Source organism: Miniopterus natalensis, chromosome X (genome assembly GCF_054644295.1).
Source record: "Miniopterus natalensis isolate mMinNat1 chromosome X, mMinNat1.hap1, whole genome shotgun sequence".
Lineage (NCBI taxonomy): Eukaryota > Metazoa > Chordata > Mammalia > Chiroptera > Miniopteridae > Miniopterus > Miniopterus natalensis.
In genome coordinates this window covers 21,530,147-21,546,798 of record NC_142103.1, presented here as the reverse complement: position 1 = coordinate 21,546,798, position 16,652 = coordinate 21,530,147, and the positions used below count along the sequence as shown (strand labels likewise).

The 16,652-nt window shown below is 35.8% G+C and overlaps 2 protein-coding genes across 2 annotated transcripts in view; one reads left to right on the top strand and one right to left on the bottom strand.

The window, feature by feature from the left end:
* Nucleotides 1-16,652, bottom strand: part of TRPC5 (transient receptor potential cation channel subfamily C member 5) — a 272,059-nt gene that overhangs the window by 81,697 nt on the left and 173,710 nt on the right. The window lies entirely within an intron of this gene.
* Nucleotides 9,353-9,685, top strand: TRPC5OS (TRPC5 opposite strand). The gene has a single exon (XM_016198541.1). The coding sequence runs from the start codon at nucleotides 9,353-9,355 to the stop codon at nucleotides 9,683-9,685; it is 333 nt and encodes a 110-aa protein (XP_016054027.1).

Genomic DNA, 16,652 nt, shown 5'->3' with positions numbered 1-16,652 from the left:
ACTAGTCAGCCCCCAGGATGCACCACATCCTGGTCCCTGAATCCTGGGATTTCTCCAAAACAATTATATTAGTTAGCATTTATTAAGAGCTTACTACATACCACGCACCATTCTAAACTTGTTCATGTATTAACTCATGTAATTCTCACAGTTGTTATTATCTTCATTTAGGCAAAAAATAGTTTAGCAAACTTCCAGTTAATAAGTGGAAAAGCTAAAATTAAAATATAGGTCTGTTTGACACAGATCCTATCCTTACGACTAGCATCATTTTATTGTCTCTTCCAAAGAAAATATACAAATAAACACAAATAATTTTTTTGAGGAAAGGTTTAGGAATAGAATCCCTTTTCCTGTTACCTCCAAGTTCTGTTTATATTTCCCTTATTTTAGACCCTGTCCTCTGCACTGGTAGTACTTAAAAACTAAGACTCTTCCTGGAAGTATTACAATTCTTTTCAGGCTCTCTGGGGGCCTGTGGGCTTCTCACAACAGCCAAGATTCAGAGACAAACTGTTGCAGGGTTCTACCAAGTTGAGATGGGGTGGCTGTCCTCTTGTTTGGATAATGTTTTGAGAAAACTATGTATCTGTCTAGGAAAATAATCAAGAGTTATATTTTCAAAAGTGATTGTTTTCTCCAGTGGCTAGGTTGTTTTTCTGAAGAGTAAGCAAGAATCTGTGATTCTCTCTGAAGCAGTGAGCAAATTTGAAGGAGGAGGAAAGAAATTCAGTAGAATTTGGTTTAAATTGACCATAAGGACATTTCCTACTCCCCCTTTTTTTCAGCTTCTGTTTTGAATTTTTCATATATTTTCAGGAAGGGGCCTTGTTTAGCTACTCAGCCACACAATTCCTTTCTTTCTTGATAAATTAAAATGGTTCATGGGGATTTAAAATGTCAGATTCCGTAACAGGCAAATGCCTTATTGCACCAAGATTTTTTTTAAGGCAAAGGTTTGTGGCTTTAAAAAAAGAGTTTAAAGGGTAAATATTGTTGCTTTGTTCACTGTGGACCCCCAGAGAGCTCCTGCTATGTCAAAATTATAAAATTTGCCCTTTGGGGATAAGGACCTCTTGATGTTTTCCTCAGGAGTAAGGAGGGCAATGAGAAATAATGTCTGGGGGTGTTTTTCAAAAAAATCTATATTGAATGCATTTATCCAAATGGTACTGCAGCAGTAAAGTATGGAACATTATGAAAAAAAAATTACTGCTTGTAAATAGGAAACTGGCACCTATATTTGCCAGAGGCACATTTTAATTTCTCCCACATAACTGCCTGTGCTCCCTTTGGATATGAACTAATTTACCTTGCCTGATGCAGAGAAGCTTATCGACTATAAACATAGGCTGAGAGGATTTGGATTCCTTTGCTCCTTTTCCATCCTCCTGTTAAACACTTATTGCCACTTTGCCACTTGTGAGCATCACAAAATAGCAGGGTAAGACTGTCAGATAAAAGAAAAATGGTGGCTTTTGATTAGTTGTACTGACAAAAATGTCATAAGTGTGAAATTAATAAAAATCTATAAGATTAAAGATCCTAGTTATCAGATAGAGAGCATGGCCTCTGCCCCAGCTAGCTTTCTGAGCTACTTGTAAGATATGGTTTATCTCATTTTGCCTCAATTTACAACTCTATCTAGCTATAAGGACCTCTTTCTTTACTTAGCACTAACAAGAAGTAGAGAGCCACACAGGCCAAAGGGACCCTTTTCTGTACCTTCAGACTTCATTTCATTTTCATCGGCTGTGATTACTGGCTAGCCTACCTTGGGAAAACTCTCACCACTTTCTCACTGTCCTTACTGGCTTTATAGGAAGGAAACCCAAAATTAAAAATAAAATATTTTTTATATATACCATTCATACAGTGAAGTATATAAATTATAAGAGTATAGTTGAATGTTTTCTTTACATATGTAATTATATCAAGACATAGAACATTTCTAGCAACCCCCACCTAGAGGAAACTACTGTGTTTACTTCTGTTCTATAGTTTCATTTGCCTGTTCTTAAATCTCACTTATATAAATGAAATTACATGATACACACTTTCATGTATTTAGCTTATTTCAACATTCTTGTACATGTAGTTTTATGGACATTTGTACTCTTTTATTTTGGTTATATACTTAGGAGTAGAATTATAGAGTCATACAATAAAGGTGTGTTTCATCTCAGTGCATACTGCAAAACAGTTTTCCAAAGTAGTTGTACCAATTAACGCTTTCACCAACCATGTATGAGAATTCTAGTCAAGTTGCTCCACATTCTTCTCAGTGCTTGGTCTCGTCAGTTTTTTCAATTTTAGCTATTCTGGTGGAGTTTTGTGTGTCTCACTGTAGTTTTAAATTGCATTTAACTCATAAGTAATAATAATGAAAACCTATTCGTATGCTGGTTGGACATTTAGATGTTCTTTTCTATGAAATGCCATTCAATTTTTTTCTACTTTTTAAAATTGGATAGTCTGGGTTTTTTTCTTGATGATTTGAAGGAGTTTAAAAATATATCTATATACTGGATACAAGTCCTATGTTGGATATATGTATTGTGAATATTTTCTCCTAGTCTGTGAGACTTTTCAGGCTCTTAAGGTGTCTTTTGATAAATGGAAGTTCTTAATTTTAATGAAATCCAATTTATCAACTAATAAGAAATTTTTGCCTACCAAATGTATTGAAGATATTTGCCTATGGTTTGGTCTAGAAGATTTAATGTTTTACATTTCATATTTAGATCTATTATCCATTTCAAGTTATTAGTAGTATTACTTTGGTATCTGGTGTGAAGTGTCATGGTTCCATTGATTTACTCGCACCAGTGCCATGCTGTCATAATTACTGTAGCTGTATAGCTAGCCTTAATATATGATAGTATATATCCTCCAATTTTGTTCTTCAAGATATTTTGTCTACACTAAGTCCTTTCTATATCTTGAGTTTTAGAATCACTTTGCCCAAAGTGCCCTTTGGGGATGGTTTTAAGCTTATTAACTTATTAGCCACCCCAGGCTCTCCCATCTTCAAAATCCCGCCTTCAAAATCTTGCCTTCAAATCCCGCCTTCAAATCCCGCCTTCAAATCCCGCCTTCAAATCCCGCCTTCAAATCCCGCCTTCAAATCCCGCCTTCAAAATCCTGCCTTCAGAGAGCGGCAGTGTATTTACGGCAGTTCCTCTCCCACTACTGAGAATTTCTCTGAAGTACCGCGAGACTGCGGTACATTTCACTGAGGCTTTCACTTTTCGGCGCCAGCCTAGAACCGAGCTAACTTCAGGTAAGGAAAACTAGCCCTGTATTTCAGGCTTCTCAAATTTCCAATCTATTATGCTAGTCTCAAATTTTATGAAAATTCCTCCTTTTCCTTAGTAGAGTCACTCTGCCTTCGGGCCAAAACTCGTCTTCAACTTCTACTCAGAATTAGCAATCACCTCATGACTATCGGCTCACTTACGAAGGATTCTTAGTTCTCTGAAATTTTAGTTCGGCTTGTCTTTGTTTCCAAAGATTGCGGATATCTTTAAACCTATCAAATTTGCTGTTTATCCTTTTTCGTTGTTGTTTTTTAGTTGTGACGGGAACGTTCGTATTCCATTTGAAAGCGAAAGCCCAGAAAACGTTTACTAGGCAGCACCTTGACCCTCTCATCCATCTCGGCTCTGTCATAGGTGAGTTAAAGTTTATGAGTGTTTGGGCCAATTCAGTAGGTCAGTGGAAAGGCAGATAAAATGGACGCCACATTCCTGTAACAAATGATGTGGATCCCTGAGGGGACTGATCAGGCTCTCTCCGTCTCTCTGCCGTAGGACTCACTGTCTTAAGAATTTGGAATTCAGCCAGTTTCCAAGGATGGCAAATTAGATTAACACTGTCAGTTCTATTCCTGCTTAGAATGTGATGTCTTCTTTGGTGCAAATAAGGCAAATTTTGCTCCAGTAGGCACCAGAATTTGTGTCTCTGGCAAAGGACTTTAGGACTCAGACCTGGGCTGATTTCCAGTTCTGCAACTTTACTTACCATTTTACTATGGGCAAATTAATTTCTCTGATCCTCAGTTTTTCTTTCTGTAACTATAGAATCATTGTGAAGATTAAATGTACTAATATAAGAAAAGTAGGTTTCACAGTGCTTAAAATATAATAGGTTCTTCCATAAATGTGAGCATTTATTAGAATAATTATTTATGGGCATGTCATCTCATCTGATATATAGTTCTTGAGGCTGGGGATTATACTTGGTTACTTTTTGAAGGGAGTAAAATTTACATACAGTGAGATGCACAAACCTTAAAAGCACCATTCTATGAGTTTTGACAAATCCATACTCTGGTGTAATCTAAAACTCTTAAAGCATGATTATTATCATCACTCCAAAAAGTTTTCTTATGCCTCTTCCCAGTCAGTTCCCAATCCCCTAGATGCAACCACTATTCTGATTTTTTCTACCATAGATAATTTGGCATTTTATAGAATTACATGTGAATGGAATCATACAATATGTATTCTTTTGTGTCTTTTTTTTTCATTAAGTTTAATGTTTTGATATCCATCCATATTGTCCCTATCAGTAGTGGCTTTCTTTTTATTGTATATTAGTATCACATTGTATGAATATACTAGTTTCCTTAACCATTCTCCTTTTGATCAACACCTGGGCTCTTTCCACTTTTTGGGGGGAGAGGTATTATGCATAAGGCTGCCATGGCCAGTATTGTGAAAATCTTTTTGTAAACTTTCATTTCTTGGGTAAATACCTTGGAGTAGAATTGCTGGGACTGCATAGGTGCTTGCTTAATTTAAAAAACACCAAACTTCCAGATGTTTTAAAAGAGGTTGTACTATTTTTACACTCCCACCAGCAATATGTGAGAATTCTGGTTGCTCTACATCTTTGGCAACATTTGATGTTACTAGTCTTTAATTTTAACCAGTCTAGTGAGAGTGTTATGGTGTCTTATTGTGATGTTAATTGCATTTCGATGATGATTGATGATGCTGAATATATTTTCGCCTTCTTATTAGCTACAGGCATACCTTGGAGATATTACAGGTTCAGCTGCAGACCACCACAATAAAGCAAATATTGCAATAAAGCTAGTCACAATGTTTTCCAGTGCATACAAAAGCTATGTTACACTATACTGTGGCCTATTAAGTGTGTGATAGCATTATGTTTCAAAAACAATGTACATACCTTAATTAATGCTTTATTGCTAAAATTGCTAACCATCATCTGAGCCTTCAGCAAGTCATACATTTTTTTGCTGGTGGAGGGTCTTGCATTGATGTTGATGGCTGCTGACTGGTCAGGATGGTGGTTACTGAAGGTTGGGGTGGCTGTGGCAATTTCTTAAAATAAGACAACAGTGATGTTTGCCTCATCAGTTAAAGTTTGCCACATTGATTTACTCTTCCTTTCATGATTTCTCAAATATCAGTGATCACAGATCACCTTGTTATAACAAATATAATAATAATGAAAAAGTTTGAATTATGAAACAGGGATACAAAGTGAGCAAATGCTGTTGGGAAAATGGCATCAATATATACTTGCTCAATCCAGGGTTCCCACAGACTTTAATTTGTAAAAAACACACTATCTGTGAAGCACAATAAAGTGAAACACAATAAAACAAGATATGCTTGTATTTCTTTTTCTTCATGAAATGTTTGTTCAAATCTTTTGGCCATCTTCAAAATTGGTTTGTTTGTCTTTTTACTTTTGAGTTGTAGGAGCTCTTTATACATTCTGGACACAACTTCTTTGTCAGATATATGTTTTGTAAATATTTTTCTCTCAATCTGTGGATTACCTGCTCATTTTATTAACTGTGTGTTTTAATTAATTGGTTTAATTTTATACCTCCTGCTATCCCCATGCATGGTTGTAACTTGATAATATTTACTGAATAAAAGACCTAAAAGTTGTTCCTCTCTCCTTTCCTTCCTTCCTTTATTTAGCAACACTTACTGTTTACCTACTATGTGGCAAGCTCTCTTCTGTGCTTTTGGGGATACAACAAAAAGCAAAACAGACAAGCTTCCTAATCTCATGGCACTTGCATTTGTGTGTGTGTGTGTGTGTGTGTGTGCTGGTGGGGTGGAAGACAGAAAATCAAATAAATAAACAAGAAAATATGAGGTAATTATAGGTGCCATAATATAAAAATGCACTGTATGCATAATGAGAAAGGGATGATTAGGGAGTCTTTTCATGTTGGAGGATCAAAAATCTGAAGAGATAATATTTAAGCTGAGACTAGAATAAGAAGAAGCCATTTTTTTCCTGGGGGAAATGGATCTCAGGCAGAGGGAGCAGCTAATAAAAAAGTCCTTAAGGTGATTTGGGGCTAAGCATAAACTATACAAAATACCCCTTTAGGCAAACTAAGGTGTCCGGGATTGGTTGCTTTGGAAATTATCATAACTGGAATAAGCTGATGCTATACTGTTACTCTTTCTTAGTACTACAGTACTTAGCAGTTTCTAAACATCTTCCTTGCCCTCCCACACCCCCAGCTCCTAGGGTCCAAGATGCTTTGAAGATAGGAATTGTGGATTAGTTAACGCAGTGGTCATCTGGGTTAAGGCTAGGTCAGGAAATTTTTCCCATCAAAGGTAACCAAGTGGTAGACAAAGTAAATCAAGGGTTGCATAAGTAATAGCTAAATTAGTCTTTATAAGATAGTAAAGTATGAAATGTTCTACCTCTGCTTTTCATGTTTAGAGTGTGCAATGTGAGAGTCTATAAACAAAATACCATTTTGATAAATGGAATATAATTTATTTCTAAATTTTCCCCATTTAGAGAGAGAGAAAAGAAAATATGATGGGAAGGGATAGTGGAAGATAGAGACAGTAAGTGAAATAGAGTAAAAATCATGAAGAAATGGAGGTATATCGACCAAGAAGAGGAATGAAAGAGTTCTAGAGGGAGGTAGAGTACCCGAGAAAGAACTGGGTGAAAGGGAAACCAGAAGTTAAATAGTTTTTGTGTGAGTGTTCCTATCATCCTCTCATGCCTTTGGGCTATGGGTACCATAGTAGGTTATTGTTTCCTTTGAAAATGTGACGGTGCTCTCTAGTAAAATTTAACACATACCTTTCTTCTGTGTTTCCCTTCTGATGAGCTGATTCAATTCTACATTAATGCCAAATTCCTTGCATGATTTCTTTTCATTTGAGTTAATAAAACAAACTGTTATGCCTCTAATACCCATTCTCCCATACTTCAGATGGAAGGTTGCCTATAACCAAAATCATGCCTTCTGATCATTATGGTTTTGACCATTAATATATGGCAAACCCCATTTCTACTGTGAGGATTTTAGACCAAAAAATAGTGTGGTTCTGACAGGACTTACGCTAAGGGCAGATAGTTTATAACTGAGTGGGTCAAACTAGGCCCTGTGGAGACCAGCAAGTTCCATGTGAAAATCACAGGCCATCTGGCTGATGACTTGCTGTACTCCAGTAAAGGTCTAAGGTATAGTGAGCTGAGCATTGCTGTGGTCAGAACTGCTGGAAACAGGGCAATAACAGATTTGGAATTATTCTAAAGGAGTGAGATGGATGGCTGCTTCCTAATACTCTCCATTAGAAGAAGTTTGAGGCTGGAGAGAAAAAAACGGCCTAATATGCAGGACTGGTAGCTAGGAATTTAATATATATACATTCCCAAGAAAACAGTCAAAATATATAGCTACAGTGATCAGTCACAAACTGAAGATATATGCTGTAATGTAAAATTATAGACTGGACTATAGCAGGAACAGCAATCCCATAAAGGGCGATATAAAAATAAACCAATGAAAGGAATTTAACAGTTCATGTAGGATATGTACCAGCTCATCTTAATCTACATAAGATGAAGCAATTGGATACCCCCAAAATAACGCATACTCTAAAGTCTTGGGGACTCCAAGTCCCAACTCAGTTCTCTTGCCAGTTCAATTTAAGGTTGCAGAATTGGCACATGAAACCTCAGGGCATATGGACATGAATGTCCTAGGTAAACAGGGGAGAGTTAAAAAAAAAAAGTAAAAAAAAGTATGAATCAAACAAGAAAGCAAGTAAGCAATATAAGGTACGTCAAATTACTAAAAACTTGAATCTTCAACAAGCTATTTTTATTAAAGTATATTTGACATGGAATATTATATTAGTTTCAGGTGTACAACATAATGATTTGACATTTATATTACTTACGATGTGGTCACCATAATAAGTCTAGTAACCATCTGTCACCATACACACTTATTATGATGATATTGACTATTTTCCCTATGCTATTTCCACAGATATTACATCTCTATGACTTTTTTATTTTTTATATATAACTCATTTTTAAGGGAAGTGGTGGTGGTAAACCAGACAAATGTGACATGTAGATTATATTGGGCCATTTCCTAGATGTTTAAACAAAGAATATTGCTTTATAGAAGCATAAGCACTCAGAAAGAAGGTTTGCAAAGCACACCAGATGAGAATAGTATGACCATGGCTTTTAGACAAAGTTAGAGAAACTATATGATAGATATGGAATATTGGCAGTAATAGGAAATGACCAAAGAACTAATTTTACAAGAGAAGCTGTCCAAAATTTGCAAAAGAAAGAGAATGTGAGACTTTCATTTACCATAAATTTCCTAGGCTCCAGAGGAAGTTGGAAACTTTAGTGCGTGGATTATTAAAAGCACAGAAAGAATTTAGCAGCACCAGATATAAATGGCAATCAGGCAAAGATGTTAATAAAGACAGAATTAACTGAAAGACTGAGTGAATATATCTTCTTTAATAGAGTTGTTTAAGAAAGATAGATAAACTCACCTACACTCACTTTGTTCTCTAATCCCCTAAGAAGAGATAAAGACCATGAAGTATTTAAAGGAGAGTATGAGTAGTAGATCCTTATAAGGATCACAAAAAGAGGAACAATAACATCTAGGGATACCTTTTCAACCTTACCCTGTAGCCAGAATCTGTAGGATGCATAAAGGCTCAAGGATACTAATCTTTATATTTCTCTTTTTTGTTGTTAGGTCTGCTTTGCTGTTTTCTCTTGGCTGTGACAATCTGCCAGATGGTCATTATAACAGCAGTTCACCACCAGTACCAACAAGAATACCACATGTAATTTTGTGGAAGGTTCACCAACTTTATCAAAAATTGTTATAGGACCACTGGCCTCATTCTGTACTTTATCATCATCATAATCATATCAACAGCCTGATTTCTGGACCAAGCAACCACAGAACCATTGCCAGCCCCACAGGATTCATTGTCACCAAGAGTCCATTTGCAACAGCTTTTAAGATTATTTTATCTTCTGAGAAGAGCATTGAGGCATGGAGGCTGTGCCAATCCCTGTGCTAGTTGGTGGACTTGTTGATTGCGTTGCCCAGTTAATAAGAATAGCTGAAGAGATTTTGCAATTAATTTCACAAGAACAAGTTCCTTGTGCAGAGCAAAATGATGTAGCAGAACAGATAGAAGCGGGTGCACCTCATTCCGAGGAAGATCCACTACCAGATCTCGCTGATCTCTCAGACTTAGAATCAATACTGACACCAAGAGAAGATGAAGACCTAGTGTTTGATATAGATCAAGCTATGTTAGACATAGAAAACATATATGATGATGTACTCTCTGGTGTAAATGATGACTTGAGAAGTGGATGAGACCCCACCAGCATGCAAGAACTGATCGTTTCTCTGTTTCAAATAATTTCTTTTCTTTTTGTTTCAAATATTTTCTGATTTTTCTGAATATTAGTAATACAAATTTTCTCCTAGTTCTGCACATTTTCCTTACTAATACCATATAGCACCAATAATATTTGATTTAGTTCCAGCAGAGGCTGGTCTCTTTTCTTCATTGTACTTGTTTTAAAAGCTCTTACTTTAGCCATATGGTTCTTTCTTTGCCTGTACTTGTTCTCCTGCTAAGATTCCTGATAAAAGGCATAAACAATAACAAAAAAACTCCTCACCTAACAATGGAGTGAAGACCTGATGAACTCTATTACATCTTAAGACCCAATTCCATTGTTCTGCAATGAATGGAAACTGAAAAGGGAATAATCCCTAGGATGACCTTTAGTGAATATTTTCACGTCAACAGGACAATACTGGAACACTTCTATTTAAGAAGATATAACTTCTTACTTTAAAAGGCCTCCATACTAGGCCTTTAGGAAAGTGTGTCAACCAACGGATTCTATAGCTGACTAGGGGAAATAATTCTGGAAAAGCAGCATCTACCAGATAATAAAACTGCAAAAATGTTTTCAGATAACTTCTGCAGGGGAAAAGTTTTCAAAAAGCAGAGGCCAAGAGGTTGCAATGCAGGACTGTTTCCTCCTCAAATGCTGACCCACATTGAACTACTCTGCAGTATTGGTTCCCCGAATGGAAATGGCAGATTATACCAAGTAATGAGAGAAGTACTAGTACTAGAAGGGGGCTAGATAAAGCCCTACAAGAACTAGTCACCAATGGAAAGCCAAATACTTATGGCATAGACTTAGAGATAATGGTCTATAAGTAGTAATGGATAAAGTATATCTCCTTGGGTATAGCTAGTAATGGATAAAATATATCTTCTTGGGCATAGCGAAATATATAAAGAAAAGCTGATAGGCTTATTATAGTGAAACTGCTGTAGCATTGACAGAAATTTTAACTCACTATTTTGCTAATTAGTTCATTAGATTCCACATATAAGTGAAATTATATGGTACTTGTCTTTCTCTGATTGGCTTATTTCACTTAGCACAATGCTCCATAGGTCCATAGATGCTGTTGCAAGGGGTAAGATTTCCTTTTTTATGACTGAGTAGTATTCCATAGAGAGAAGGCTGACAGCTGCCAGGGGCGGGTGCCTGGGTGGGCATGGGTAGAAGGATTGAGCAAAAAATAAAAATAAATAAAAAACTCATGGACACAGATAACAGTGTGGTGATTGCTGGGGGGATGGGGGGAGGAGGGTGGTGGAGGAGGGTATAGTGAGGGTAAATGGTGATGGATGGAGTTTTTACTTGGGATGGTGAACACACAATACAGTGTAAAGATGATGTGTTATAGAATTGGGCACCTGAAACCTGTATAATTTTGTTAACCAGTGTCACCCCCAAAATTCAATAAAAAGAAAAAAGAAATATAAACTACCTTTAAAAAAAGAAATTTTAACTATTGAGAGATGGAACAATATGAATTTAAACAAAGTATGGATTGGTATTTACTTACAATAATTCTAAAGATACCAGAAGGGGGAAATGTAATAGAGGACCCCCATATCAAAAGAGAGGGCCCAATTAAATGTGTGGAAAATTCACTGATCATACTAATTCCATGCCATGTAGTATCCTTACTTCCATTTGGAAGAATAGCTATCCTTCAGACAAGTCTATGGACACTATGGTCCTCCTTTCCAGAGAACGATTTTTGCATCTCATGACATGGGTAACAACTATATAAAGACATAAAAGTGTACCATTAGACAAAGTGATATATGCAAATTGTGAAGAAGTGACACATAGAAGTCAATCCACATTGACAGAAACCAGACTATACCAATTCATATAGAGTCCTAAAGCATATTATGGTCAAAGGGAATAAAGACACTTAATTCAGGTAACTTTAGAGCTAACCAACATGACATGTTGCATCTAATACAGAGGTTTGCATACACAGACAATTGGCTACCTTTAAAGGTAAATGGGGGAAATTATAGACTATATAACCAGGTTTTATTTGGATGAACAGTAGCAGGAGAAACATAAATCATTTTTGTTACTGAATTTCAGGACAAGTTGATTTAACAAATTTAAGAAAGAGACTGCTTTATCAAGAAAAGCTACCACAGATCTTTTTGAAAACTCAGAACTTATGGAGCTGCTCAAACACACAGGTATGAAGAAGTTCTACAATAGACTGCTATTTAGAAAGATTAATAGAGTAGATGAGGATACAGGAGAATTGAAGTGTACCACGACACCAAGAGAAGAAATAAAAATTATATCATTAAGCAATTACTGTGCATAATTACATGCCATATCACACAGCAGCTTGAGGAACTTTGCTGCTGTAATAACTGGACAAACTGAACCTTATTTTTCCAGTGTAGGGGACTCTAGAGATACAGTATGTCCAAAATGGCAAATAAAAAATGTGGTGTAAATGGACCCACCTAACTGGAGCAGTGGAAAAGGAAGAAGAATGTCTATCCTACCATTCCAGTAAAAGCGGTTTTACAAGGAAGATTAGTGATAACGGTTAATCAAGGAAATCTATACATGTAGCCACCAAGAAGAAGAATAACACAGGAAGTGGATAGAAGTTAATAGAATCTATGCTTTTAAAAATAAGTTTTTAATTTTTATTAAAGTATAGTTGGCATATAATAGTATATTAATTTCAAGTGTACAACATAGTGATTCAACATTTATATACCTTATGATATATTTACCACACAAAGTCTAGTAACCATCTGTTACTATGCCAAGTTATTACAATATTATTGACTATATTCCCTGTGCTGGGAATTATTACATTACTACATCTCCATGGATTATTTATTTTTTAACTGGAAGTTTGTACCTCTTAATCCCCTTCACCTTTTTCTTTCCTTTCACCCCCCTACCCCCTCTGGCAACCATCAGTTTGTTCTCTATTTTTTTGAGTCTTTGTTTTTTTTGTTCATTTTTTTAGAGTCCACATATAAGTGAAATCATGGTATTTGTCTTTCTCTGTCTGACTTATTTCTCTTTGCATAATACCCTCTATGCTTTAATTAAAAGTTTAGAAACGGCCAGGGACGATGTGAACTCTGCACTAGGAATTTGGACTTTGGGAAATTGGGCTATAATTTTGTGTCAAAATAAGACTCAAAGCATAAATACTTGGGCAAGATCAGGAAACATATCCAAGGAAAGCCTATAAGTTGCTACAAATTCTCTTTGATGAGCAATTGAACTGTAAATAGATCTGGTGCTCCTCAAATATATGCACTAAAGGGTAGCTATTTCTTCTACTAGGATTCTGGAATATGGACTTTATACAATTCTACAACAGATTAGTTAGAGCTTATTAAAACTGTTAGTATTATGAGAGAATACAAGCAACCATGCTAACTTAAGCAAGTCATCAAATAAACCAAGAGGAATCTGTGAGACTATTCCAGACCTTGAAACAAGATAAAACTTGAACTAGCCTATAAAACAACAAATGGTCAATGTGATCCTTAGGTATCAAAGCAGGAACATGCTACAACCTCGTAATATGTGGAGCTGGCTAGCCGCTTGGCTAAGTGGGTCACCTGGAAAGACTGCACTATAATGACGCCTCAGGAATAGATAAAATATATTACAGCGTTTACTTTGATTGTGTGGTTTATGTGTTTAAGAATTATTAGATGTAACCCTGCTCCAAGCAGTGATATTTGTGTTATGTTTGTTCTTTGGAACAGAATTAGAAATAGAATCAATAGTGATAAGAAATAAGTGTAGGGCCCAGCCGGGCGTGGCTCAGCAGTTGAGCGTCGACCTAGGATCCAGCCCATCAGGGTTTGATTCCTGGTCAGGGTACATGCCCGGGTTGGGGGCTGTAGCCGATCAATGGTTCTCTCATCATTGATGTTTCGATCTCTCTCTCTCCCTCTCCCTTCCTCTCTCTGAAATCAATAAAGATATATTTAAAAAAAGAAAAGAAATAAGTGTAGGAAATAAGGGAAGGTAATTAGGGAAGATATTTTCAAGAGAGAGAAGAAAAATAGTAAGTTGCCAACAGTTATGCAGCTGTTTATGGTGGAAAGCCATGGCAGAGAGTTAGTTTCTAAGCAGGTTTATGAACCTACCCTTGTTTTTGTCATATGGAAATTAACCAACCCTAAGTTGTTGATATTGATAGAAATAGCTGGCTGGAAATTGACACAAGTCATGCACTTAAAAGCCCAATTAGAAAGATATATTAACTAGTCAGTCTACTGATTGATACCTCTAATTGGAATCCCGAATTTCTTCTTCAGGAGAATGAAGAGAGTTGCTGGCCCATTATCCAATGTAACCCTTTTCTGGATCTTTTTTAAAAAAAAATTATTGCAGTTACATTAGTTAATGAAATTATATAGGTTTCAGATGTACAGTTCTATAATACATCATCTGTATATTGTATTGTGTGTTTACCACCCAAAGTCAAATCTTCCTTTTCTGGATCTTCTTGAGACCAACACCAAAGCCAATTCTTGTATGGCATGGAGGGATAGAGAGGGAGACAGGTTCATCATTCTGAGACAGACTTAAAGGTGTGAAAACCAAGGGAGTTAGGCTGGTAAATGGCAATGAATTAGGAAGCACAAGTCTTCATCCTGTGCACTTTGATTAAAGTGTGTGGTAAATTGTGATTACACTGTTGTGTACTTATGTGTGATAATTACTGCCAGTTATTAGATTATAATAGAATATAAACCTTATTAGCTATTGAATCCCACCATTTTATTGTTATGTGTTTTAACAGATTTAACTAATAACCTTTCATTCACAAATCAAAGAACTTGTAGTCATTTTAATTACTTGGTGGTGAGTTTGGAAGCTATGAAACAGGCATAAAAGAACCCCACTCAATAGAAGGTGGAGTATATTCAGAGAATATTATACCAGGAGTCTGAATTTCTACTTCTGGCTTTGTCAGGTAATCCTGAACAAATCTTTGAAAAATAGTCTTTTCTTTTTTGTAAAATGAGAGTTAAAATAATTTTTCTGCCTACTTTCAATGGTAATAAGGAACAAAAAAATGATACAGTTTTCAATGGCCTTGGTATGATATATCTGACAATAGGACAGAATATATGAAATAATGGCTTTTAAGAAATATCTGAAAATGTCTATATGACAATACTTGCAAGTCTATGTGACAAGTAAAGATTATCCAATAGTTTTATACCTGCTTTATTAGAGATTAGCACTTTCTTAATTTACTCCATATCAAAGTTATAGTTTGGACTCCATGTCAAAGTTATAGCTTTTGTTTCATTCTTCTGAGCTTGTTTTTTTTCCAACCAAGTTAAATTCTTTTTGGGAGTCCACTTGAGTTCTAGTAGGAATATCAATGAGGAAAAAACAACAATGAAAAAGCCTTTCAGAAAATAATAAATTATATTCCATTTAAGGTTAATATTTTGTTCCTGAGGGGTTATGTAACTCGGAACATTATTAATCCCTTATTATTCAACTAGATTTTTACAATTTTTTTTTACACCAAAGCTGATTATGTGTTGTTGTATTGATAGCCTTAACAAACTAGAGGTGTTTACTCATTTCCTCTTGGACATACTTATTACTTTTGCAAAGACCTTATCCCTCCAGTCCACATTTAAAACTTATTTTTCATATAAATATAATACGCTTAGTTCACCAACCATCCAACTAACCAACCAACCAACCAACCAAAAAACCTTAAAAATAACCCTTTGCTCCTAAAGTTATTTGGGAGTTATTTGTATTGACAGATAAAACTATACATCGGTCTCAAATGTCACATCTCTTGAGGGTAATAAAGAATCTTTGAGGTTGATTTCCATTTATACTCCTGAAGAATGGAACTAACTACATTTTAGTAGGGTAAGGAAAGTCACTGAACTCTTTACCCCTTGTCACAATTTCATCTTAAAGACCCTAGTGAAATTCTGAAAGGATCTCAAGAGGTATCTTTTAGTTTAACACAAGTATTCAAATAAAGTGGACTAGGGAGCCACAGTTATGAAATATAACTTCAATATTTCAGATTCCTTTATACAAAGATGTCATTAATAAAATCTGTTGTTGACAACACATAAATACACAAGCTTCTAGATTATAACAAATTCTGACAATATTGATCATTTTAATAGTTTTATTATTACCTAAATATTGACCTTTCTTGAAACTGTAGCTTCTAAATTTTTAATGTTGGCTACCCCTTAACTTGCAGTTTTGGAAAATAGGTTGTGTTGTAGCTCATTTTATAGAGAAAAATATTGTCTGTTTTTTGTTTGTTTGCTTTTGTAGAACACAGCTTTTTAGCTCAAGGTTTAAGAGACATAGAGGCATGTTGTCTGTTTGAAACTTTTTGATGTGGGTGGGCTAATCTTTGGGTACTTTTCCCTGGTGCAGGAGTCTCTGGTGCTCCACTCCTACAATACCTCTACCTGTTGAAAAAGTTTCTTTTTGTACGAGTATTTCTGCCTGGTTGGAATCACAGAATGCTTTAAAAGAAGATTGAACATGGTGTCAGCAGGGATGACACTAGAGAATGGAGAAATGGTGCATCTGCTCTTTCCTTTTCTGAGTATAGATACTGAGAAAGTAACCTATCTATCCTTGAAGATATAACCTCATGGTCCAACTGGAATTAAGCATGGAATCAGGTGTGAAAACAAAGACAAATTTTCTCTTTTAGCTCAATTGTCCCATTCCCATCTACAGTTTGTTTCTCCTTTGAATAATTCTGGTACTGGAAGAGAATTCTTGTCCAGCTTTCTTTAGGGCCTGAAGCTCATCTGGAAAAACTTACCTTTCAAAAGATGTCTCCAACTTTTTTAGGGGCTCCTAACATGCAACTTTCAAACAAAATGTGTTCCACCAAACCCTGGAGTATGATTCACTTAAGATGT